The sequence below is a fragment of the Oncorhynchus kisutch genome, linkage group LG26 (assembly GCF_002021735.2).
Source record: "Oncorhynchus kisutch isolate 150728-3 linkage group LG26, Okis_V2, whole genome shotgun sequence".
Taxonomy (NCBI): Eukaryota; Metazoa; Chordata; class Actinopteri; order Salmoniformes; family Salmonidae; genus Oncorhynchus; species Oncorhynchus kisutch.
Genome location: NC_034199.2, coordinates 50,769,050 through 50,796,862, shown reverse-complemented (window position 1 = coordinate 50,796,862; position 27,813 = coordinate 50,769,050). Strand labels below are relative to the sequence as shown.

The 27,813-nt window shown below is 45.2% G+C and overlaps 1 protein-coding gene across 1 annotated transcript in view; it reads left to right on the top strand.

Moving 5' to 3' along the window:
* Positions 1-2,336: 2,336 nt before the first annotated feature.
* Positions 2,337-27,813, top strand: part of bmpr2b (bone morphogenetic protein receptor, type II b (serine/threonine kinase)) — a 148,873-nt gene continuing 123,396 nt past the window's right edge. Inside the window, exon 1 of the mRNA XM_031805443.1 lies at positions 2,337-3,526. Within this exon, the coding sequence (XP_031661303.1) occupies positions 3,355-3,526 (172 nt within the window). The 5' untranslated portion in view covers positions 2,337-3,354. The remainder of the gene's footprint in view (positions 3,527-27,813) is intronic.

Here is a 27,813-nt window from a genome sequence, read left to right as displayed (position 1 = left end):
TAACAGATCGCATCAACATCGCTAGTTAATACCATTAAGGGTCTATTGGCGCACCTGTGTGTAACAAAATAACATTGAAATCTTTCCAGTTTAAACTACAGATATCAGATTCTCCTACCTATCCGCCGATGTCGGTGAATGGTGACAGAACTAGAGAGGTGTTTGTCAGACCAGGAGACATCCCATCTGAGGTGAAAGGTGACAGAACTAGATAGGTGTTTGTCAGACCAGGAGACATCCCATCTGTGGTGAAAGATGACAGAACTAGAGAGGTGTTTGTCAGACCAGGAGACATCCCATCTGAGGTGAAAGGTGACAGAACTAGAGAGGTGTTTGTCAGACCAGGAGACATCCCATCTGAGGTGAAAGGGGACAGAACTAGAGAGGTGTTTGTCAGACCAGGAGACACCTTGAAAATTGGTCTTCTCACTAAAACATCTGTAGCATCCACTGACCCTTCTATGGAAACGGGAGACTCTCTCGAACACGATGGTGTTCTCCGTTTTACTCTACGACCCCCACCAGTGTCACGAGACTCATCTGAAGGTAACCACGGTAACCCATACAAACCAGTGGAAGTATGGAGGTAGTTTTGTGCCAATAAAAACAAGGGGTTAAATATGTGTCCAAAAACAACTAAACATTTTCCTGATCTTTCTCATACAGTGTCTCCTAGATAGACAGACACTTCAAAACATTATTCTTATGAATTCTTATTTACAATGACGGCCTAGGAACAGTGGGTTAACTCCCCGGCCCAAACTCAGACGATGCTGGGTGAATTGTGCGCCGCCCTATGGGACTCCCAATCACGGCTGGATGTGAAACAGCCTGGAATCAAACCAGGCACTGTAGTGATGCCTCTTACACTGAGATGCAGTGCCTTAGGCCGCTGCGCCACTCGGGAGTTTGATGCATCTGGTGGACATGAGGCGTAACGCCTTGATCACACCAATAGCGTTGGGGCGGCAGGTAGCCTAGTGTTTAGAGGAGGCAGGTAGCCTAGTGGTTAGAGGAGGCAGGTAGCCTAGTGGTTAGAGGAGGCGGGTAGCCTAGTGGTTAGAGGAGGCGGGTAGCCTAGTGGTTAGAGGAGGCAGGTAGCCTAGTGGTTAGAGGAGGGAGGTAGCCTAGTGGTTAGAGGAGGCAGGTAGCCTAGTGGTTAGAGGGGCGGCAGGTGGCCTAGTGGTTAGAGGAGGCGGGTAGCCTAGTGGTTAGAGGAGGCAGGCAGGCAGCCTAGTGGTTAGAGGAGGCGGGTAGCCTAGTGGTTAGAGGAGGCAGGTAGCCTAGTGGTTAGAGGAGGCAGGCAGCCTAGTGGTTAGAGGCGGCAGGCAGCCTAGTGGTTAGAGGAGGCAGGTAGCCTAGTGGTTAGAGGAAGCAGGTAGCCTAGTGGTTAGAGCGTTGGACTAGTAACGAAAGGTTGCAAGATTGAATCCCTAAACTGACAAGGTAAAAATGTGTCGTTCTGCCCCTGAACAAGGCACTGTTCCTAGGTCATCATTGAAAATAAGAATTTGTTCTTAACTGACTTGCCTAGTTAAATAAAGGTCAAATAAATTTTAAAAAATACAATTGTGGTTTGGTACACCAGAAGTAAATGAATTTCCAATGGAAAGCCACGTTTGCCTTGCAGCATTGCATTGCAGAGATAGTTGCAGTGCGTTCTGTGTGGTCCATAGGTTGGATCAATCAAACAGATGCATCAAATTCTATATGTAGATGGCTTGACTCCGATGAAATGTGGAATAATCGGTGATGATATCAAATCCTCCCAAAAAAGTTGTAACATTTATTTAACAATCATTTGAAAACAAAACCTAGTTGTTTTTAGCGGACCTGGGGTCGCCTTTACCCCCAGCAGACAGACGGAATTCTCCGCAGTGCAGTTTACTGTGACGTTGTGTTGATAATGACCGGTGAGAACAAGGCGGGCCTCGGTCTGTCTGCCTGCGTGTAGCCAGCTGGTTCATTCCAATATTATGGGAACCTTTTCTGTCCCAGCAAATATCACTTCTCATTTAGTGTAAAATTATAGCGAAAATTAACAACATTTCAAAATGTTAAAAAATGTTTGATAGAGAAGTGAAAATCCTGTTGATTTGTTCACCATTATGCTTGCTCACTCACAGAGCTATGGCTAATATAGGCCCCACGTTTCCATCCTGTTTAAGATTACGTACCTAACAGTTTGAAAAATGCACCAACAAAAAATTAAGTGCCTGAGAATGACCAATATGTTTTTCTGAAAGTCAAACATTTACTTTATCAAAATGTAAAAAAATATATATACTTCCCTCACCAAAACGATGAGGCACCATAACGTAGGAATGAGCCAGCCCAGTAGCAGCTCGGCCCTAGACTGTACAGAAGCGAAGTTGAAGGCTGGGCGCGGATAACAGAACGCTATGGTTAAAAGGGACGTAGAACAATTAAATTGACATTTTAGCTACATATAATAGTTACTGGAAATCTGTTTTGAATAATACAACATTTTTAAATCAACCATTTTTTCCCTCTTCGGTTGAAAGGCCTTTTTTTGGGAGTCTAATCGCCACAGTCTCTGCGTACCGACCCGCTACCAGTCAGTCTTGCTCTACGTGAAACATTTTCATCTGGGCAGAAGAGGATTTTTCCTTCTCGTCTGCGTGTTGGATATCAGACGGATTTGATCGGAATATATATTTAAAACAAGTTGGATCATCAATTTTGCTAAATCGTTTAGCTAAATGAGTATAATCTTCGTGGTTATCTCTCCGATCAGATGTCAGAAATCCATATGACAGTACCAGCCACACAAAAAATATATGACTGTGTCTAGTTATCTAACGTTAGTTGGCCTTTAGGAAATGTAAGGTTACTTTAGCTGCGTTTCATGGATTTGTAAAATCCTATCATAAACAGCGTGCTAGATAGTTGTTTTGAAGTGTATATATATATATATATCTATTCTTTCTTTCGTGAATGCTGGTTTGCTTGTTAGTTATGAAAAGGTTAACGTCTGATGGCTGACTGTAGGTAACGTTACTGTAGCCCAGTACAGAGGAGACTCGGATGTCGAAATAAAACGTTTTGGCAATCAAAAACAATAGCTAGCTGGGTCCTAAAGTAGACAGACAACGTTAGCTATTTTCATAGCTCATCAATTGTTGCAATATTGATGTTAGCTTGTGATTTTTAAAATATATTTTTTAATCATTTTTTGTTTGTTTGTTGTTGCACTGTCTGGGACCTAAATGACTGTTTGGACAATCAAGGTTAGATAAAAAATCATGAATATCAACTGTTAAACCTAGAAGACATTTATTCATCCATCGTATTTGATTTGGACTATGTTAGATTATTAGATAGTCCGGGCGAATGTGCTCGTCTAGCTCACAGATTGAAAGGGGTGAAATAAGGAGAACTTCTTGGAGAAACCGCCCGTCCCAATTAATCCCACCAGCCATGGCAGTCCTGGGCCGAATGTCGGGGCTGGCGCCGGGGCTGGCACTGGGGCTGTACGGCATCCTGCTCCTCAGTCCCGTCGCTGGTAAGTTGAACCTTTCTTGGCCTTGCGATGTTTTGCTTAATGCGATGAAATACGTATACATAAATAAATTTCCATATGATGTAATTGGAAAATAGGTTTGAGATAATGGATATATATATATATATATATATATAACCAGTTTAAAATAGCAATAAAGCACCTCGGGGGTTTATGAGATATGGTTAATATATATATATATATTATGATAAATGTTTTTTTACTTCATTAATTTTTATATATTAACCATATCTCATAAACCCTCGAGGTGCTTTATTGCTATTTTAAACTGGTTACCAACGTAATTAGAGCAGTAAAAATTAATGTTTTGCCATATCCATGGTATATGGTCTGATATACCACGGCTGTCAGCCAATCAGCATTCAGTGCTCCAAACCACCCAGTTTATATTGACTATTCTATTACCTGGGCCTTTCCGAGCTACAGATTGTAACACCAGACAGATAATGTGATTTAACCAAAACAATTTGGACCATTTATACTGGTCATTTTTTAACCTGGTATTCGTGATACCCTCTTCATCCTCAATTCTTGGGAACAGGAGTCTCATTTTGTATTTTTTTTTTAAAACAACTGAGCATTTTTCTAAATTCAAATGGACCCCTGCAACTTGACACGGACATTTTATGAGACTCCTGTTTCCACAAAATGAGGAACGAAGACAGTATCGCAAATACCATGTCAGTTGAAAGATCTCTGGCAACGTTTAGACACACCTGTAACTACCAGTATAATGTTGGTTATATCATATTATCTGGTGTGCCCATCTGTAGCTAGGTCATCCCATCAGGTCGTTTCAGCCATGAAACCCACCATCTCAAGTCGTTTTGAAACGGTTTCTGCCGTTAGGAACAGAGAAGATAAACATTCCTGCAACATTATTTCTGTTGAAATATAACATATTTTGAACCCCTGAGAAATTAAGATAATTGATTGAACCCAAATTGGCCATTTCAAAAAATGTATAGCATTCATATAATATTAAATAAATATAGTACCGAACATCCGATTCGGACCAAACTTTTTTTCTTCCAATGAGTAAGACATGAGGAATCCCAAACAATAGTCAAAAGCCACTGACAGACCCCTCACACCCCATGCTATTCCCACCCCAGACCCCTCACACCCCATGCTATTCCCACCCCAGACCCCTCACACCCCATGCTATTCCCACCCCAGACCCCTCACACCCCATGCTATTCCCACCCCAGACCCCTCACACCCCATGCTATTCCCACCCCAGACCCCTCACACCCCATGCTATTCCCACCCCAGACCCCTCACACCCCATGCTATTCCCACCCCAGACCCCTCACACCCCATGCTATTCCCACCCCAGACCCCAGACCCCTCACACCCCATGCTATTCCCACCCCAGACCCCTCACACCCCATGATATTCGTCACCCCAGACCCCTCACACCCCATGCTATTCCCACCCCAGACCCCTCACACCCCATGCTATTCCCACCCCAGACCCCAAACCCCTCACACCCCATGCTATTCCCACCCCAGACCCCTCACACCCCATGCTATTCCCACCCAGACCCCTCACACCCCATGCTATTCCCACCCCAGACCCCAGACCCATCACACCCCATGCTGTTCCCACCCCAGACCCCAGACCCCTCACACCCCATGCCATTCCCACCCCAGACCCCAGACCCCTCACACCCCATGCTATTCCCACCCCAGACCCCAGACCCCTCACACCCCATGCTATTCCCACCCCAGACCCCTCACACCCCATGCTATTCGTCACCCCAGACCCCTCACACCCCATGCTATTCCCACCCCAGACCCCTCACACCCCATGCTATTCCCACCCCAGACCCCAGACCCCTCACACCCCATGCTATTCCCACCCCAGACCCCTCACACCCCATGCTATTCCCACCCCAGACCCCTCACACCCCATGCCATTCCCACCCCAGACCCCAGACCCCTCACACCACATGCCAGTCCCACCCCAGACCCCTCACACCCCATGCTATTCCCACCCCAGACCCCAAACCCCTCACACCCCATGCTATTCCCACCCCAGACCCCTCACACCCCATGCTATTCCCACCCCAGACCCCTCACACCCCATGCTATTCCCACCCCAGACCCCAGACCCATCACACCCCATGCTGTTCCCACCCCAGACCCCAGACCCCTCACACCCCATGCCATTCCCACCCCAGACCCCAGACCCCTCACACCCCATGCTATTCCCACCCCAGACCCCAGACCCCTCACACCCCATGCTATTCCCACCCCAGACCCCTCACACCCCATGCTATTCGTCCCCCCAGACCCCTCACACCCCATGCTATTCCCACCCCAGACCCCTCACACCCCATGCTATTCCCACCCCAGACCCCTCACACCCCATGCCATTCCCACCCCAGACCCCAGACCCCTCACACCACATGCCAGTCCCACCCCAGACCCCTCACACCCCATGCTATTCCCACCCCAGACCCCAAACCCCTCACACCCCATGCTATTCCCACCCCAGACCCCTCACACCCCATGCTATTCCCACCCCAGACCCCTCACACCCCATGCTATTCCCACCCCAGACCCCAGACCCATCACACCCCATGCTGTTCCCACCCCAGACCCCAGACCCCTCACACCCCATGCCATTCCCACCCCAGACCCCAGACCCCTCACACCCCATGCTATTCCCACCCCAGACCCCTCACACCCCATGCTATTCCCACCTCAGACCCCTCACACCCCATGCTATTCCCACCCCAGACCCCAGACCCCTCACACCCCATGCTATTCCCACCCCAGACCCCTCACACCCCATGCTATTCCCACCCCAGACCCCTCACACCCCATGCTATTCCCACCCCAGACCCCTCACACCCTATGCTATTCCCACCTCAGACCCGAGACCCCTCACACCCCATGCTATTCCCACCCCAGACCCCTCACACCCCATGCTATTCCCACCCCCAAAAAACAGTTATCTGTGTCCGAATACTTGTACTAATGTACTACATACCTAAACTGCATACTAATTTCGGCTTTTGATCTTGTAGAATTCACTCGTCTTTTCCGACTCACGTGTTTGACAACAACTGATAATCAGATAAATTGACGCACTGTTCCATAAATGAACTAATGGAGAGAGTCAACGCAATCACACATTAGATTAAGTATTCCGAGCACTATTTTAGAATTTTCACAATCTATAAAACAATATTTTTTCTCGTACTATTTAGTACGCTAGTATGGGTATTCGGATATGGCCAGTATCGGTTCTCTGTCTGACAAGTAGTATGGAGCTACGACTTGTAGTATTGTTTCTTCATACAATGTAATGTATTGTATGGTGATGGTTATTTTCCCCTGTTCAGTGAAATTTGTCATTGAAGTTGTTAGGTGTATGTCCCATTATACAGCCTGATATTACCAGGTTTGACCATTTCGCTCACTGCTTAAACTGACATTTTTGCCGGTTTTCTGTCAAAACGATAGGAAACAATCATAAAATTCCACATCAATTCACAATACAGAATAATGGTCCTATTACATACATTATATATACAGCAGTATGTGTACACCCCTTCAAATTAGTAGATTTGGTTATTTCAGTAAAATCGAGCACACAGCCATGCAATCTCCATAGACAAACATTGGCAGTAGAATGGCCTTGCTGAAGAGCTCAGTAACTTTCAACGTGGCACCATCGTAGGATGCCACCTTTTCAACAAGTCAGTTCGTCAAATTTCTGCCCTGTAAGAGCTGCCGGGGCAGGGCTCGAGGTGACGGGCCAGGGCTCGGGGTGACGGAGCAGGGCTCGGGGTGACGGGGCAGGGCTCGGGGTTACGGGGCAGGGCTCGGGGTGACGGAGCAGGGCTCGGGGTGACGGGGCAGGGCTCGGGGTTGCGGGGCAGGGCTCGGGGTGACGGGGCAGGGCTCGGGGTGACGGGGTGACGGGGCAGGGCTCGGGGTTACGGGGCAGGGCTCGGGGTGACGGGGCAGGGCTCGGGGTTACGGGGTGACGGGGCAGGGCTCGGGGTTACGGGGCAGGGCTCGGGGTGACGGGGCAGGGCTCGGGGTGACGGGGCAGGGCTCGGGTGACGGGGCAGGGCTCGGGGTGACGGGGCAGGGCTCGGGGTGACGGGGCAGGGCTCGGGGTGACGGGGGAAGGGCTCGGGGTGACGGGGCAGGGCTCGGGGTGACGGGGCAGGGCTCGGGGTGATGGGGCAGGGCTCGGGGTGACGGGGAAGGGCTCGGGGTTACGGGGCAGGGCTCGGGGTGACGGGGCAGGGCTCGGGGTGACGGGGCAGGGCTCGGGGTGACGGGGCAGGGCTCTGGGTGACGGGGCAGGGCTCGGGGTGACGGGGCAGGGCTCGGGGTGACGGGGCAGGGCTCGGGGTGACGGGGCAGCATGCAGGAGGAGAAGGAGAGAGACAACTCGAGTAGCAAACAGAGAAAACTATGAACACAGACATTACTACACGCGACAGAGTGGCACATCACATTTAACAAACCAAACACTGTATTGTCAAGTATTGTTGTAGAAGGTAAAGTAAAAACACAAACTGGTCTCTGCATCAATACCGGTATCTCACACACACGCACGCACACGTCACACGCACACACACACGTCACACGCACACGCACACACACACACGCAGTAGACGGCTCTCAGCACGTACTACCACACTAAATGTTTCACACTTGCTCCGAAGACTTCAAAATATTATCCAACATAAGACCTTGTCCCTGTAACACACAGTAAGATGATCTCTGTATGCTGATAGTGTAATTAGCAGTTTGAACGTAGGAAGGGAGGGTCTGGTGTGTCTGTTTACAGGACACTGTGCCGCTCTCCTGCTGCAAGCTTCAGACTAAACAATGTCTCCCTCTGGCTCTATGGTGGAAGGAGGGGGAGGGGAGGACTGTGTCGGGGAGGAGGGGGAGGGGAGAAACATTCCCTTGTGGTGACGCTGACCCCCCCCCTCTGACTATTTCTGCTGGTTGGCACTGAACAGTCTGAAAATCTACCCCTCCCCCACAGTACTCATTCACCCAGTGATAGACTGACTGCCCTGCCCTGTCCCGCCTGTTCCAGCCTCCCAGACACATTTCACACACTCATTTAAATGTCATTTTCAGAGGAAATGCTGGTGTATGCACTATGCCACTCTACCAGACAGTACTGTAGTCTATACAGACTGCTCTCTACCAGACAGTAATGTAGACTATACAGACCGCTCTCTACCAGACAGTACTGTAGTCTATACAGACTGCTCTCTACCAGACAGTAATGTAGACTAATCAGACTGCTCTCTACCAGACAGTAATGTAGAATATACAGACTGCCCTCTACCAGACAGTACTGTAGTCTATACAGACTGCTCTCTACCAGACAGTAATGTAGTCTATACAGACCGCTCTCTACCAGACAGTAATGTAGACTATACAGACTGCTCTCTACCAGACAGTAATGTAGTCTATACAGACTGCCCTCTACCAGACAGTACTGTAGTCTATACAGACCGCCCTCTACCAGACAGTACTGTAGTCTATACAGACCGCCCTCTATCAGACAGTACTGTAGTCTATACAGACCGCCCTCTATCAGACAGTACTGTAGTCTATACAGACCGCCCTCTACCAGACAGTACTGTAGTCTATACAGACTGCCCTCTATCAGACAGTACTGTAGTCTATACAGACCGCCGTCTACCAGACAGTACTGTAGTCTATACAGACCACCCTCTACCAGACAGTACTGTAGTCTATACAGACCTCCCTCTACCAGACAGTACTGTAGTCTATACAGACTGCCCTCTATCCGACAGTACTGTAGTCTATACAGACTGCCCTCTATCAGACAGTACTGTAGTCTATACAGACCGCCCTCTACCAGACAGTACTGTAGTCTATACAGACCGCCCTCTACCAGACAGTACTGTAGTCTATATAGACCGCCCTCTACCAGACAGTACTGTAGTCTATACAGACCGCCCTCTGCCAGACAGTACTGTAGTCTATACAGACTGCCCTCTATCAGACAGTACTGTAGTCTATACAGACCAACCTCTACCAGACAGTACTGTAGTCTATACAGACCGCCCTCTACCAGACAGTACTGTAGTCTATACAGACCGCCCTCTACCAGACAGTACTGTAGTCTATACAGACCGCCCTCTACCAGACAGTACTGTAGTCTATACAGACTGCCCTCTACCAGACAGTACTGTAGTCTATACAGACCGCCCTCTACCAGACAGTACTGTAGTCTATACAGACCGCCCTCTACCAGACAGTACTGTAGTCTATACAGACCGCCCTCTACCAGACAGTACTGTAGTCTATACAGACCGCCCTCTACCAGACAGTACTGTAGTCTATACAGACTGCCCTCTACCAGACAGTACTGTAGTCTATACAGACCGCCCTCTACCAGACAGTACTGTAGTCTATACAGACCGCCCTCTACCAGACAGTACTGTAGTCTATACAGACCGCCCTCTACCAGACAGTACTGTAGTCTATACAGACCGCCCTCTACCAGACAGTACTGTAGTCTATACAGACCGCCCTCTACCAGACAGTACTGTAGTCTATACAGACCGCCCTCTACCAGACAGTACTGTAGTCTATACAGACCGCCCTCTACCAGACAGTACTGTAGTCTCTCCTTGTTTTGTGTTCTCCTCTTGCCTCTACTCTTCTCTATATCACCCCTTCCTCTTATATCTCTACATAACAGATTGGCTTATTGTTCCTCCATAAACAACCAGCTGTTTAGTTCCAGCTGCATGATGCTACTAAGTGTGCGTTAGTAAATTCACTCTGGAGTGGCAGTGCGCTCTGGACGGTCATAAATTCAGAGCGTTTTGCTCTCGGAGCATTCAGAACGCACACTGTCACTGGACTACTCTGTCGGAGGAGTAGGGTTGAGGAGGAGTAGGGTTGAGGAGGAGGAGGAGGAGTAGGGTTGAGGAGGAGTAGGGTTGAGGAAGAGGAGGAGTAGGGTTGAGGAGGAGGAGTAGGGTTGAGGAGGAGGAGGAGGAGTAGGGTTGAGGAGGAGTAGGGTTGAGGAGGAGGAGTAGGGTTGAGGAGGAGTAGGGTTGAGGAGGAGGAGTAGGGTTGAGGAGGAGTAGGGTTGAGGAGGAGGAGGAGGAGTAGGGTTGAGGAGGAGTAGGGTTGAGGAGGAGGAGGAGGAGTAGGGTTGAGGAGGAGGAGGAGGAGTAGGGTTGAGGAGGAGTAGGGTTGAGGAGGAGGAGGAGGAGGAGGAGTAGGGTTGAGGAGGAGGAGGAGGAGTAGGGTTGAGGAGGAGGAGGAGGAGTAGGGTTGAGGAGGAGTAGGGTTGAGGAGGAGGAGGAGGAGTAGGGTGGAGGAGGAGTAGGGTTGAGGAGGAGGAGGAGGAGGAGTAGGGTTGAGGAGGAGTAGGGTTGAGGAAGAGGAGGAGGAGTAGGGTTGAGGAGGAGTAGGGTTGAGGAGGAGGAGGAGGAGTAGGGTTGAGGAGGAGTAGGGTTGAGGAAGAGGAGGAGAAGTAGGGTTGAGGAGGAGTAGGGTTGAGGAGGAGGAGGAGGAGTAGGGTTGAGGAGGAGGAGGAGGAGTAGGGTTGAGGAGGAGTAGGGTTGAGGAGGAGGAGGAGGAGTAGGGTTGAGGAGGAGTAGGGTTGAGGAGGAGGAGGAGGAGTAGGGTTGAGGAGGAGTAGGGTTGAGGAGGAGGAGGTTTGAGGAGGAGGAGGAGGAGTAGGGTTGAGGAGGAGGAGTAGGGTTGAGGAGGAGTAGGGTTGAGGAGGAGGAGGTTTGAGGAGGAGGAGGAGGAGTAGGGTTGAGGAGGAGGAGGGTTGAGGAGGAGGAGGAGGAGGAGGAGTAGGGTTGAGGAGGAGGAGGTTTGAGGAGGAGGAGGAGGAGTAGGGTTGAGGAGGAGTAGGGTTGAGGAGGAGGAGGAGGAGTAGGGTTGAGGAGGAGGAGGGTTGAGGAGGAGGAGGAGGAGGAGGAGGAGGGTTGAGGAGGAGGAGGAGGAGGAGGAGTAGGGTTGAGGAGGAGGAGTAGGGTTGAGGAGGAGTAGGGTTGAGGAGGAGGAGGAGGAGTAGGGTTGAGGAGGAGTAGGGTTGAGGAGGAGGAGGAGGAGTAGGGTTGTGGAGGAGTAGGGTTGAGGAGGAGGAGGAGGAGTAGGGTTGAGGAGGAGTAGGGTTGAGGAGGAGGAGGAGGAGTAGGGTTGAGGAGGAGTAGGGTTGAGGAGGAGGAGGAGGAGTAGGGTTGAGGAGGAGTAGGAGGAGTAGGGTTGAGGAGGAGTAGGGTTGAGGAGGAGGAGGAGGAGTAGGGTTGAGGAGGAGTAGGGTTGAGGAGGAGGAGGAGGAGTAGGGTTGAGGAGGAGTAGGGTTGAGGAGGAGGAGGAGGAGGAGTAGGGTTGAGGAGGAGTAGGGTTGAGGAGGAGGAGGAGGAGGAGTAGGGTTGAGGAGGAGTAGGAGGAGTAGGGTTGATCCGAGCGTTCTGACCTCACAATGGCAGTCAAGCTAACAGACCATTTTACTCACCCTAGCATTGCTGGTTAGGCTGTTTTCATGTTATCCAGAGCGTTGGTCAATATAACTGTGCTGCTGGCAACTATTTAATGATGTTTTTTTGCAGACGTTTAGTGACACCGGGTCACATTCAACGGGTGTTGAGCGTTGGTAACTTCATCAGTTATTCTGAGCTCTGGTACACTCAGACGAGAGTGCTCTGAAATCAGAGTAGATAGCCCGAGTGAATTTACCAACGCACCCTAAATGAACTGCTGTCCGTCTCTGTCAATGTGTTGTTCAGTCTGGCCTGAGGGGTGTCCTACAAAACAAGCTACATCTACTCTGGGTTTTCTAAAGCTAGCCAGCTTCAGTTATCTTCACGTTCCAGTGCAGGCTTCATCCGCACTACGATGGTGGATGTTGGACATCCGCCTGCCACCCAATCAGAGCTCTTCACTGAGACAATGCTGAAACATCAGTCCATGGGCCAATCAGAGCTCTTCACTGAGACAATGCTGAAACATCAGTCCATGGGCCAATCAGAGCTCTTCACTGAGACAATGCTGAAACATCAGTCCATGGGCCAATCAGAGCTCTTCACTGAGACAATGCTGAAACATCAGTCCATGGGCCAATCAGAGCTCTTCACTGAGACAATGCTAAAACATCAGTCCATGGGCCAATCAGAGCTCTTCACTGAGACAATGCTGAAACATCAGTTCATGGGCCAATCAGAGCTCTTCACTGAGACAATGCTGAAACATCAGTTCATGGGCCAATCAGAGCTCTTCACTGAGACAATGCTGGAAACATCAGTCTATGGGCCAATCAGAGCTCTTCACTGAGACAATGCTGAAACATCAGTCCATGGGCCAATCAGAGCTCTTCACTGAGACAATGCTGAAACATCAGTCCATGGGCCAATCAGAGCTCTTCACTGAGACAATGCTGAAACATCAGTCCATGGGCCAATCAGAGCTCTTCACTGAGACAATGCTGAAACATCAGTCCATGGGCCAATCAGAGCTCTTCACTGAGACAATGCTGAAATGCGTGAATGTGTATTTGGGACAATGAGAGAGAGTAAAAAATGTTTTCCCAGAAACGTTCTTGATTGGTCAATCGTTACATCCCTACTGTTTACACTGTGCCTGATTGGTGAATCATTACATCCCTACTGTTTACACTGTGCCTGATTGGTGAATCATTACATCCCTACTGTTTACACTGTGCCTGATTGATGAATCATTACATCCCTACTGTTTACACTGTGCCTGACTGGGCAATCGTTACATCCCTACTGTTTACACTGTGCCTGATTGGTCAATCGTTACATCCCTACTGTTTACACTGTGCCTGATTGGTGAATCATTACATCCCTACTGTTTACACCGTGCTTCATTGTCACATTCTGACACAGTGGTACCAGGATGTGTTTGGGTTGTATCTGACACAGTGGTACCAGGATGTGTTTGGGTTGTTTCTGACACAGTGGTACCAGGATGTGTTTGGGTTGTTTCTGACACAGTGGTACCAGGATGTGTTTGGGTTGTTTCTGACACAGTGGTACCAGGATGTGTTTGGGTTGTTTCTGACACAGTGGTACCATGATGTGTTTGGGTTGTTTCTGACACAGTGGTACCAGGATGTGTTTGGGTTGTTTCTGACACAGTGGTACCAGGATGTGTTTGGGTTGTTTCTGACACAGTGGTACCAGGATGTGTTTGGGTTGTTTCTGACACAGTGGTACCAGGATGTGTTTGGGTTGTTTCTGACACAGTGGTACCATGATGTGTTTGGGTTGTTTCTGACACAGTGGTACCAGGATGTGTTTGGGTTGTTTCTGACACAGTGGTACCAGGATGTGTTTGGGTTGCTTCTGACACAGTGGTACCAGGATGTGTTTGGGTTGTTTCTGACACAGTGGTACCAGGATGTGTTTGGGTTGTTTCTGACACAGTGGTACCAGGATGTGTTTGGGTTGTTTCTGACACAGTGGTACCAGGATGTGTTTGGGTTGTTTCTGACACAGTGGTACCAGGATGTGTTTGGGTTGTTTCTGACACAGTGGTACCAGGATGTGTTTGGGTTGTTTCTGACACAGTGGTACCATGATGTGTTTGGGTTGTTTCTGACACAGTGGTACCAGGATGTGTTTGGGTTGTTTCTGACACAGTGGTACCAGGATGTGTTTGGGTTGTTTCTGACACAGTGGTACCATGATGTGTTTGGGTTGTTTCTGACACAGTGGTACCAGGATGTGTTTGGGTTGTTTCTGACACAGTGGTACCAGGATGTGTTTGGGTTGCTTCTGACACAGTGGTACCAGGATGTGTTTGGGTTGTTTCTGACACAGTGGTACCAGGATGTGTTTGGGTTGTTTCTGACACAGTGGTACCAGGATGTGTTTGGGTTGTTTCTGACACAGTGGTACCAGGATGTGTTTGGGTTGTTTCTGACACAGTGGTACCAGGATGTGTTTGGGTTGTTTCTGACACAGTGGTACCAGGATGTGTTTGGGTTGTTTCTGACACAGTGGTACCATGATGTGTTTGGGTTGTTTCTGACACAGTGGTACCAGGATGTGTTTGGGTTGTTTCTGACACAGTGGTACCAGGATGTGTTTGGGTTGTTTCTGACACAGTGGTACCAGGATGTGTTTGGGTTGTTTCTGACACAGTGGTACCAGGATGTGTTTGGGTTGCTTCTGACACAGTGGTACCAGGATGTGTTTGGGTTGTTTCTGACACAGTGTACCAGGATGTGTTTGGGTTGTTTCTGACACAGTGGTACCAGGATGTGTTTGGGTTGTTTCTGACACAGTGGTACCAGGATGTGTTTGGGTTGTTTCTGACACAGTGGTACCATGATGTGTTTGGGTTGTTTCTGACACAGTGGTACCAGGATGTGTTTGGGTTGTTTCTGACACAGTGGTACCAGGATGTGTTTGGGTTGTTTCTGACACAGTGGTACCAGGATGTGTTTGGGTTGTTTCTGACACAGTGGTACCAGGATGTGTTTGGGTTGTTTCTGACACAGTGGTACCAGGATGTGTTTGGGTTGCTTCTGACACAGTGGTACCAGGATGTGTTTGGGTTGTTTCTGACACAGTGGTACCAGGATGTGTTTGGGTTGTTTCTGACACAGTGGTACCAGGATGTGTTTGGGTTGCTTCTGACACAGTGGTACCAGGATGTGTTTGGGTTGTTTCTGACACAGTGGTACCAGGATGTGTTTGGGTTGTTTCTGACACAGTGGTACCAGGATGTGTTTGGGTTGTTTCTGACACAGTGGTACCAGGATGTGTTTGGGTTGTTTCTGACACAGTGGTACCAGGATGTGTTTGGGTTGTTTCTGACACAGTGGTACCAGGATGTGTTTGGGTTGTTTCTGACACAGTGGTACCAGGATGTGTTTGGGTTGTTTCTGACACAGTGGTACCAGGATGTGTTTGGGTTGTTTCTGACACAGTGGTACCAGGATGTGTTTGGGTTGTTTCTGACATAGTGGTACCAGGATGTGTTTGGGTTGTATCTGACACAGTGGTACCAGGATGTGTTTGGGTTGTTTCTGACACAGTGGTACCAGGATGTGTTTGGGTTGCTTCTGACACAGTGGTACCAGGATGTGTTTGGGTTGTTTCTGACACAGTGGTACCAGGATGTGTTTGGGTTGTTTCTGACACAGTGGTACCAGGATGTGTTTGGGTTGTTTCTGACACAGTGGTACCAGGATGTGTTTGGGTTGCTTCTGACACAGTGGTACCAGGATGTGTTTGGGTTGCTTCTGACACAGTGGTACCAGGATGTGTTTGGGTTGTTTCTGACACAGTGGTACCAGGATGTGTTTGGGTTGTTTCTGACACAGTGGTACCAGGATGTGTTTGGGTTGTTTCTGACACAGTGGTACCAGGATGTGTTTGGGTTGTTTCTGACACAGTGGTACCAGGATGTGTTTGGGTTGTTTCTGACACAGTGGTACCAGGATGTGTTTGGGTTGCTTCTGACATAGTGGTACCAGGATGTGTTTGGGTTGTTTCTGACACAGTGGTACCAGGATGTGTTTGGGTTGTTTCTGACACAGTGGTACCAGGATGTGTTTGGGTTGCTTCTGACCTGGTTTCAACATTTTAAGTAGTTTTGGCAAACTGTAATAATAAAATTTGTGTGTATTTACAGTACCAGTCAAAAGTTTGGACACACCTACTCATTCCAGGGATGTTCTTTATTTTCTACATTGTAGAATAATAGTGAAGACATCAAAACTATGAAATAACACATATGGAATCATGTAGTAACCAAAAAAGTGTTAAACAAATCAACATATATTTTATATTTTAGATTCTTCAAAGTAGCCACTCTTTGCCTTGATGACAGTTTTGCACATGCTTGGTGTATATATACATCACAAACAAACAAACAAACAAACAGAAAGGCTGTCTTTGTGCTGTTTGGCTGTCTGCCACTGTCAGTCCATGGCTCCCATCTGTTTCAGCCAGGATATAGATAGAGCATTGTAGTTCTCAACAGAGAATGAACTAGAGACAGACAGCATTAGTTACAGCTTAATTATATGACATCAGACAGATCAGTGGATTCATTTCTAAACAAGTATTTGTTGTTACTCAAAAGAAAAACTTCACATACATTTGTCATGCATACAGTTGATGTCGGAAGTTTGAATACACCTTAATCCTAGTAAACATTCCCAGTCTTAGGTCAGTTAGGATCACCACTTTATTTTAAGAATGTGAAATGCCAGAATAATAGTAGAGAGAATGATTTCTTTCAGCTTTTATTTCTTTCATCACATTCCCAGTGGGTCAAAAGTTTACATACACTCAATTACTATTTGGTAGCATTGCCTTCAAATTGTTTAACGTTTTGGGTAGCCTTCCCACAATCACTGAGGAATTTTGGCCCATTCCTCCTGACAGAGCTGATGTAACTGAGTCAGGTTTGTAGGCCTCCTTGCTCGCGCTTTTTCAGTTCTGCACACACATTTTCTATAGGATTGAGGTCAGGGCTTTGTGATGGCCACTCCAATACCTTGACTTTGTTGTCCTTAAGCCATTTTGCCACAACTTTGGAAGTATGCTTTTTACCTTGTCAGCTTAGAGATTCGAAGAAAAAACATTTGCGATGGATCTGAAAAACATTTGGCGACAATTTTTGATTTATCTAATTTTCATAGTTTTTTTTATCGTCCGAAAGCTACCATTTACCAGTTACCAGAAACCCCAGTATAGATGTCTTAGCCTACCTGCCAGTTACCAGAAACCCTGGTATAGATGTCTTAGCCTACCTGCCAGTTACCAGAAACCCTGGTATAGATGTCTTAGCCTACCTACCAGTTACCAGAAACCCCAGTATAGATGTCTTAGCCTACCTGCCAGTTACCAGAAACCCTGGTATAGATGTCTTAGCCTACCTGCCAGTTACCAGAAACCCTGGTATAGATTTCTTAGCCTACCTGCCAGTTACCAGAAACCCCAGTATAGATGTCTTAGCCTACCTGCCAGTTACCAGAAACCCTGGTATAGATGTCTTAGCCTACCTGCCAGTTACCAGAAACCCTGGTATAGATGTCTTAGCCTACCTACCAGTTACCAGAAACCCTGGTATAGATGTCTTAGCCTACCTACCAACTACCAGAAACCCCGGTATAGATGTCTTAGCCTACCTACCAACTACCAGAAACGCTGGTATAGATGTCTTAGCCTACCTGCCAGTTACCAGAAACCCTGGTATAGATGTCTTAGCCTACCTACCAACTACCAGTTACCAGAAACCCCAGTATAGATGTCTTAGCCTACCTACCAGTTACCAGAAACCCCAGTATAGATGTCTTAGCCTACCTGCCAGTTACCAGAAACCCTGGTATAGATGTATTAGCCTACCTACCAGTTACCAGAAACCCTGGTATAGATGTCTTAGCCTACCTACCAGTTACCAGAAACCCCAGTATAGATGTCTTAGCCTACCTACCAGTTACCAGTTACTAGAAACCCCGGTATAGATGTCTTAGCCTACCTGCCAGTTACCAGAAACCCCGGTATAGATGTCTTAGCCTACCTACCAGTTACCAGAAACCCTGGTATAGATGTCTTAGCCTACCTACCAGTTACCAGAAACCCCAGTATAGATGTCTTAGCCTACCTACCAGTTACCAGTTACTAGAAACCCCGGTATAGATGTCTTAGCCTACCTGCCAGTTACCAGAAACCCCGGTATAGATGTCTTAGCCTACCTGCCAGTTACCAGAAACCCTGGTATAGATGTCTTAGCCTACCTACCAGTTACCAGTTACCAGAAACCCTGGTATAGATGTTTTAGCCTACCTACCAGTTACCAGAAACCCTGGTATAGATGTTTTAGCCTACCTACCAGTTATCAGAAACCCCGGTATAGATGTCTTAGCCTACCTACCAGTTACCAGAAACCCTGGTATAGATGTCTTAGCCTACCGACCAGTTACCAGAAACCCCGGTATAGATTTCTTAGCCTACCTGCCAGTTACCAAAAACCCCGGTATAGATGTCTTAGCCTACCTACCAGTTACCAGAAACCCTGGTATAGATGTCTTAGCCTACCTACCAGTGACCAGAAACCCTGGTATAGATGTTTTAGCCTACCTACCAACTACCAGAAACCCCGGTATAGATGTCTTAGCCTACCTACCAGTTACCAGAAACCCCGGTATAGATGTCTTAGCCTACCTACCAGTTACCATAAGCCCCGGTATAGATGTCTTAGCCTACCTACCAGTTACCAGAAACCCCGGGATTGGTGTCTTAGCCTACCTCTTTTTAATACATGACATGCATTATTAGCCTTATATTGAGCTAATGAACATGACATTAGCCTTATATTGAGCTAATGAACATGACATTAGCCTTATATTGAGCTAATGAACATGAAATGCAGCATTATTAGCCTTATATTGAGCTAATGAACATAAAATGCAGCATTATTAGCCTTATATTGAGCTAATGAATGATGGGTTATGTATGAACTTCTAACTTCTAGCCTCTGCACTGTTCCCTTAGGAGGTAATGTTACACACCTGCTCTCTGCTGGCCTCTCTCCTTCTACGCCTTGGAGTCCCAGGAAAAGTTATGTTGTTGTTGTATTTCTTATACTAATAGACTATTTGAAGAGGCAAGCTCTTGTTTGCTGAATGCGAAATACAGCAGCCTGTAGAACTCACAGGTAGTTTGGAAGTAGAGAGAACGACCGATGGTGGTAGACTATAGCAGGTATTAATTCAGACCCATAACCATTCAGACCCATAACCATTCAGATGGTGGTAGACTATAGCAGGTATTAATTCAGACCCATAACCATTCAGATGGTGCTAGACTATAGCAGGTATTAATTCAGACCCATAACCATTCAGATGGTGCTAGACTATAGCAGGTATTAATTCAGACCCATAACCATTCAGATGGTGGTAGACTATAGCAGGTATTAATTCAGACCCATAACCATTCAGATGGTGCTAGACTATAGCAGGTATTAATTCAGACCCATAACCATTCAGATGGTGGTAGACTATAGCAGGTATTAATTCAGACCCATAACCATTCAGACCCATAACCATTCAGATGGTGGTAGACTATAGCAGGTATTAATTCAGACCCATAACCATTCAGATGGTGCTAGACTATAGCAGGTATTAATTCAGACCCATAACCATTCAGATGGTGCTAGACTATAGCAGGTATTAATTCAGACCCATAACCATTCAGATGGTGGTAGACTATAGCAGGTATTAATTCAGACCCATAACCATTCAGATGGTGCTAGACTATAGCAGGTATTAATTCAGACCCATAACCATTCAGATGGTGGTAGACTATAGCAGTTATTAATTCAGACCCATAACCATTCAGATGGTGGTAGACTATAGCAGGTATTAATTCAGACCCATAACCATTCAGATGGTGGTAGACTATAGCAGTTATTAATTCAGACCCATAACCATTCAGATGGTGGTAGACTATAGCAGGTATTAATTCAGACCCATAACCATTCAGATGGTGGTAGACTATAGCAGTTATTAATTCAGACCCATAACCATTCAGATGGTGGTAGACTATAGCAGTTATTAATTCAGACCCATAACCATTCAGATGGTGGTAGACTATAGCAGGTATTAATTCAGACCCATAACCATTCAGACCCATAACCATTCAGATGGTGGTAGACTATAGCAGTTATTAATTCAGACCCATAACCATTCAGATGGTGGTAGACTATAGCAGGTATTAATTCAGACCCATAACCATTCAGATGGTGGTAGACTATAGCAGGTATTAATTCAGACCCATAACCATTCAGATGGTGGTAGACTATAGCAGGTATTAATTCAGACCCATAACCATTCAGATGGTGGTAGACTATAGCAGGTATTAATTCAGACCCATAACCATTCAGACCCATAACCATTCAGACCCATAACCATTCAGATGGTGGTAGACTATAGCAGGTATTAATTCAGACCCATAACCATTCAGACCCATAACCATTCAGATGGTGGTAGACTATAGCAGTTATTAATTCAGACCCATAACCATTCAGACCCATAACCATTCAGATGGTGGTAGACTATAGCAGGTATTAATTCAGACCCATAACCATTCAGATGGTGGTAGACTATAGCAGGTATTAATTCAGACCCATAACCATTCAGATGGTGGTAGACTATAGCAGGTATTAATTCAGACCCATAACCATTCAGATGGTGGTAGACTATAGCAGTTATTAATTCAGACCCATAACCATTCAGATGGTGGTAGACTATAGCAGGTATTAATTCAGACCCATAACCATTCAGATGGTGGTAGACTATAGCAGGTATTAATTCAGACCCATAACCATTCAGATGGTGGTAGACTATAGCAGTTATTAATTCAGACCCATAACCATTCAGATGGTGGTAGACTATAGCAGGTATTAATTCAGACCCATAACCATTCAGATGGTGGTAGACTATAGCAGGTATTAATTCAGACCCATAACCATTCAGATGGTGGTAGACTATAGCAGGTATTAATTCAGACCCATAACCATTCAGATGGTGCTAGACTATAGCAGGTATTAATTCAGACCCATAACCATTCAGATGGTGGTAGACTATAGCAGGTATTAATTCAGACCCATAACCATTCAGATGGTGGTAGACTATAGCAGGTATTAATTCAGACCCATAACCATTCAGATGGTGGTAGACTATAGCAGGTATTAATTCAGACCCATAACCATTCAGATGGTGCTAGACTATAGCAGGTATTAATTCAGACCCATAACCATTCAGATGGTGGTAGACTATAGCAGGTATTAATTCAGACCCATAACCATTCAGATGGTGGTAGACTATAGCAGGTATTAATTCAGACCCATAACCATTCAGATGGTGGTAGACTATAGCAGGTATTAATTCAGACCCATAACCATTCAGATGGTGGTAGACTATAGCAGGTATTAATTCAGACCCATAACCATTCAGATGGTGGTAGACTATAGCAGGTATTAATTCAGACCCATAACCATTCAGATGGTGGTAGACTATAGCAGGTATTAATTCAGACCCATAACCATTCAGACCCATAACCATTCAGATGGTGGTAGACTATAGCAGGTATTAATTCAGACCCATAACCATTCAGATGGTGGTAGACTATAGCAGGTATTAATTCAGACCCATAACCATTCAGATGGTGGTAGACTATAGCAGGTATTAATTCAGACCCATAACCATTCAGATGGTGGTAGACTATAGCAGGTATTAATTCAGACCCATAACCATTCAGATGGTGGTAGACTATAGCAGGTATTAATTCAGACCCATAACCATTCAGATGGTGGTAGACTATAGCAGGTATTAATTCAGACCCATAACCATTCAGATGGTGGTAGACTATAGCAGGTATTAATTCAGACCCATAACCATTCAGATGGTGGTAGACTATAGCAGTTATTAATTCAGACCCATAACCATTCAGATGGTGGTAGACTATAACAGGTATTAATTCAGACCCATAACCATTCAGATGGTGGTAGACTATAGCAGGTATTAATTCAGACCCATAACCATTCAGACCCATAACCATTCAGATGGTGGTAGACTATAGCAGTTATTAATTCAGACCCATAACCATTCAGATGGTGGTAGACTATAGCAGTTATTAATTCAGACCCATAACCATTCAGATGGTGGTAGACTATAGCAGGTATTAATTCAGACCCATAACCATTCAGACCCATAACCATTCAGACCCATAACCATTCAGATGGTGGTAGACTATAGCAGGTATTAATTCAGACCCATAACCATTCAGACCCATAACCATTCAGATGGTGGTAGACTATAGCAGTTATTAATTCAGACCCATAACCATTCAGATGGTGGTAGACTATAGCAGGTATTAATTCAGACCCATAACCATTCAGATGGTGGTAGACTATAGCAGGTATTAATTCAGACCCATAACCATTCAGATGGTGGTAGACTATAACAGGTATTAATTCAGACCCATAACCATTCAGATGGTGGTAGACTATAACAGGTATTAATTCAGACCCATAACCATTCAGATGGTGGTAGACTATAGCAGGTATTAATTCAGACCCATAACCATTCAGATGGTGGTAGACTATAACAGGTATTAATTCAGACCCATAACCATTCAGATGGTGGTAGACTATAGCAGTTATTAATTCAGACCCATAACCATTCAGATGGTGGTAGACTATAGCAGGTATTAATTCAGACCCATAACCATTCAGATGGTGGTAGACTATAGCAGGTATTAATTCAGACCCATAACCATTCAGATGGTGGTAGACTATAACAGGTATTAATTCAGACCCATAACCATTCAGATGGTGGTAGACTATAACAGGTATTAATTCAGACCCATAACCATTCAGATGGTGGTAGACTATAACAGGTATTAATTCAGACCCATAACCATTCAGATGGTGGTAGACTATAGCAGTTATTAATTCAGACCCATAACCATTCAGACCCATAACCATTCAGACCCATAACCATTCAGATGGTGGTAGACTATAGCAGGTATTAATTCAGACCCATAACCATTCAGACCCATAACCATTCAGATGGTGGTAGACTATAGCAGTTATTAATTCAGACCCATAACCATTCAGACCCATAACCATTCAGACCCATAACCATTCAGATGGTGGTAGACTATAGCAGTTATTAATTCAGACCCATAACCATTCAGACCCATAACCATTCAGATGGTGGTAGACTATAGCAGTTATTAATTCAGACCCATAACCATTCAGATGGTGGTAGACTATAGCAGGTATTAATTCAGACCCATAACCATTCAGATGGTGGTAGACTATAGCAGGTATTAATTCAGACCCATAACCATTCAGATGGTGGTAGACTATAGCAGGTATTAATTCAGACCCATAACCATTCAGATGGTGGTAGACTATAGCAGTTATTAATTCAGACTCATAACCATTCAGATGGTGGTAGACTATAGCAGTTATTAATTCAGACCCATAACCATTCAGATGGTGGTAGACTATAGCAGGTATTAATTCAGACCCATAACCATTCAGATGGTGGTAGACTATAGCAGGTATTAATTCAGACCCATAACCATTCAGACCCATAACCATTCAGATGGTGGTAGACTATAGCAGGTATTAATTCAGACCCATAACCATTCAGACCCATAACCATTCAGATGGTGGTAGACTATAGCAGTTATTAATTCAGACCCATAACCATTCAGATGGTGGTAGACTATAGCAGTTATTAATTCAGACCCATAACCATTCAGATGGTGGTAGACTATAGCAGTTATTAATTCAGACCCATAACCATTCAGATGGTGGTAGACTATAGCAGGTATTAATTCAGACCCATAACCATTCAGATGGTGGTAGACTATAGCAGTTATTAATTCAGACCCATAACCATTCAGACCCATAACCATTCAGATGGTGGTAGACTATAGCAGGTATTAATTCAGACCCATAACCATTCAGACCCATAACCATTCAGATGGTGGTAGACTATAGCAGTTATTAATTCAGACCCATAACCATTCAGATGGTGGTAGACTATAGCAGGTATTAATTCAGACCCATAACCATTCAGACCCATAACCATTCAGATGGTGCTAGACTATAGCAGGTATTAATTCAGACCCATAACCATTCAGATGGTGGTAGACTATAGCAGTTATTAATTCAGACCCATAACCATTCAGACCCATAACCATTCAGATGGTGGTAGACTATAGCAGGTATTAATTCAGACCCATAACCATTCAGACCCATAACCATTCAGATGGTGGTAGACTATAGCAGTTATTAATTCAGACCCATAACCATTCAGATGGTGGTAGACTATAGCAGGTATTAATTCAGACCCATAACCATTCAGACCCATAACCATTCAGATGGTGCTAGACTATAGCAGGTATTAATTCAGTCCCATAACCATTCAGATGGTGGTAGACTATAGCAGTTATTAATTCAGACCCATAACCATTCAGATGGTGGTAGACTATAGCAGTTATTAATTCAGACCCATAACCATTCAGATGGTGGTAGACTATAGCAGTTATTAATTCAGACCCATAACCATTCAGATGGTGGTAGACTATAGCAGTTATTAATTCAGACCCATAACCATTCAGATGGTGGTAGACTATAGCAGTTATTAATTCAGACCCATAACCATTCAGATGGTGGTAGACTATAGCAGTTATTAATTCAGACCCATAACCATTCAGATGGTGGTAGACTATAGCAGTTATTAATTCAGACCCATAACCATTCAGATGGTGGTAGACTATAGCAGTTATTAATTCAGACCCATAACCATTCAGATGGTGGTAGACTATAGCAGGTATTAATTCAGACCCATAACCATTCAGACCCATAACCATTCAGATGGTGGTAGACTATAGCAGGTATTAATTCAGACCCATAACCATTCAGACCCATAACCATTCAGATGGTGGTAGACTATAGCAGGTATTAATTCAGACCCATAACCATTCAGATGGTGGTAGACTATAGCAGGTATTAATTCAGACCCATAACCATTCAGACCCATAACCATTCAGATGGTGGTAGACTATAGCAGTTATTAATTCAGACCCATAACCATTCAGATGGTGGTAGACTATAGCAGTTATTAATTCAGACCCATAACCATTCAGATGGTGGTAGACTATAGCAGGTATTAATTCAGACCCATAACCATTCAGATGGTGGTAGACTATAGCAGGTATTAATTCAGACCCATAACCATTCAGATGGTGGTAGACTATAGCAGTTATTAATTCAGACCCATAACCATTCAGATGGTGGTAGACTATAGCAGTTATTAATTCAGACCCATAACCATTCAGATGGTGGTAGACTATAGCAGGTATTAATTCAGACCCATAACCATTCAGATGGTGGTAGACTATAGCAGGTATTAATTCAGACCCATAACCATTCAGATGGTGGTAGACTATAGCAGTTATTAATTCAGACCCATAACCATTCAGATGGTGCTAGACTATAGCAGGTATTAATTCAGACCCATAACCATTCAGATGGTGGTAGACTATAGCAGGTATTAATTCAGACCCATAACCATTCAGATGGTGGTAGACTATAGCAGGTATTAATTCAGACCCATAACCATTCAGACCCATAACCATTCAGATGGTGCTAGACTATAGCAGGTATTAATTCAGACCCATAACCATTCAGATGGTGGTAGACTATAGCAGGTATTAATTCAGACCCATAACCATTCAGACCCATAACCATTCAGACCCATAACCATTCAGATGGTGGTAGACTATAGCAGTTATTAATTCAGACCCATAACCATTCAGATGGTGGTAGACTATAGCAGTTATTAATTCAGACCCATAACCATTCAGATGGTGGTAGACTATAGCAGTTATTAATTCAGACCCATAACCATTCAGATGGTGGTAGACTATAGCAGTTATTAATTCAGACCCATAACCATTCAGATGGTGGTAGACTATAGCAGGTATTAATTCAGACCCATAACCATTCAGATGGTGGTAGACTATAGCAGTTATTAATTCAGACCCATAACCATTCAGATGGTGGTAGACTATAGCAGTTATTAATTCAGACCCATAACCATTCAGATGGTGGTAGACTATAGCAGTTATTAATTCAGACCCATAACCATTCAGATGGTGGTAGACTATAGCAGTTATTAATTCAGACCCATAACCATTCAGACCCATAACCATTCAGATGGTGGTAGACTATAGCAGGTATTAATTCAGACCCATAACCATTCAGATGGTGGTAGACTATAGCAGGTATTAATTCAGACCCATAACCATTCAGATGTTGGTAGACTATAGCAGGTATTAATTCAGACCCATAACCATTCAGATGGTGGTAGACTATAGCAGTTATTAATTCAGACCCATAACCATTCAGATGGTGGTAGACTATAGCAGTTATTAATTCAGACCCATAACCATTCAGATGGTGGTAGACTATAGCAGTTATTAATTCAGACCCATAACCATTCAGACCCATAACCATTCAGATGGTGGTAGACTATAGCAGGTATTAATTCAGACCCATAACCATTCAGATGGTGGTAGACTATAGCAGGTATTAATTCAGACCCATAACCATTCAGACCCATAACCATTCAGATGGTGGTAGACTATAGCAGTTATTAATTCAGACCCATAACCATTCAGACCCATAACCATTCAGACCCATAACCATTCAGATGGTGGTAGACTATAGCAGGTATTAATTCAGACCCATAACCATTCAGACCCATAACCATTCAGATGGTGGTAGACTATAGCAGTTATTAATTCAGACCCATAACCATTCAGATGGTGGTAGACTATAGCAGGTATTAATTCAGACCCATAACCATTCAGATGGTGGTAGACTATAGCAGTTATTAATTCAGACCCATAACCATTCAGATGGTGGTAGACTATAGCAGGTATTAATTCAGACCCATAACCATTCAGATGGTGGTAGACTATAGCAGTTATTAATTCAGACCCATAACCATTCAGATGGTGGTAGACTATAGCAGGTATTAATTCAGACCCATAACCATTCAGACCCATAACCATTCAGATGGTGGTAGACTATAGCAGGTATTAATTCAGACCCATAACCATTCAGATGGTGGTAGACTATAGCAGGTATTAATTCAGACCCATAACCATTCAGATGGTGGTAGACTATAGCAGGTATTAATTCAGACCCATAACCATTCAGACCCATAACCATTCAGATGGTGGTAGACTATAGCAGGTATTAATTCAGACCCATAACCATTCAGATGGTGGTAGACTATAGCAGGTATTAATTCAGACCCATAACCATTCAGACCCATAACCATTCAGACCCATAACCATTCAGATGGTGGTAGACTATAGCAGTTATTAATTCAGACCCATAACCATTCAGATGGTGGTAGACTATAGCAGGTATTAATTCAGACCCATAACCATTCAGATGGTGGTAGACTATAGCAGTTATTAATTCAGACCCATAACCATTCAGATGGTGGTAGACTATAGCAGGTATTAATTCAGACCCATAACCATTCAGACCCATAACCATTCAGATGGTGGTAGACTATAACAGGTATTAATTCAGACCCATAACCATTCAGATGGTGGTAGACTATAGCAGGTATTAATTCAGACCCATAACCATTCAGACCCATAACCATTCAGACCCATAACCATTCAGACCCATAAC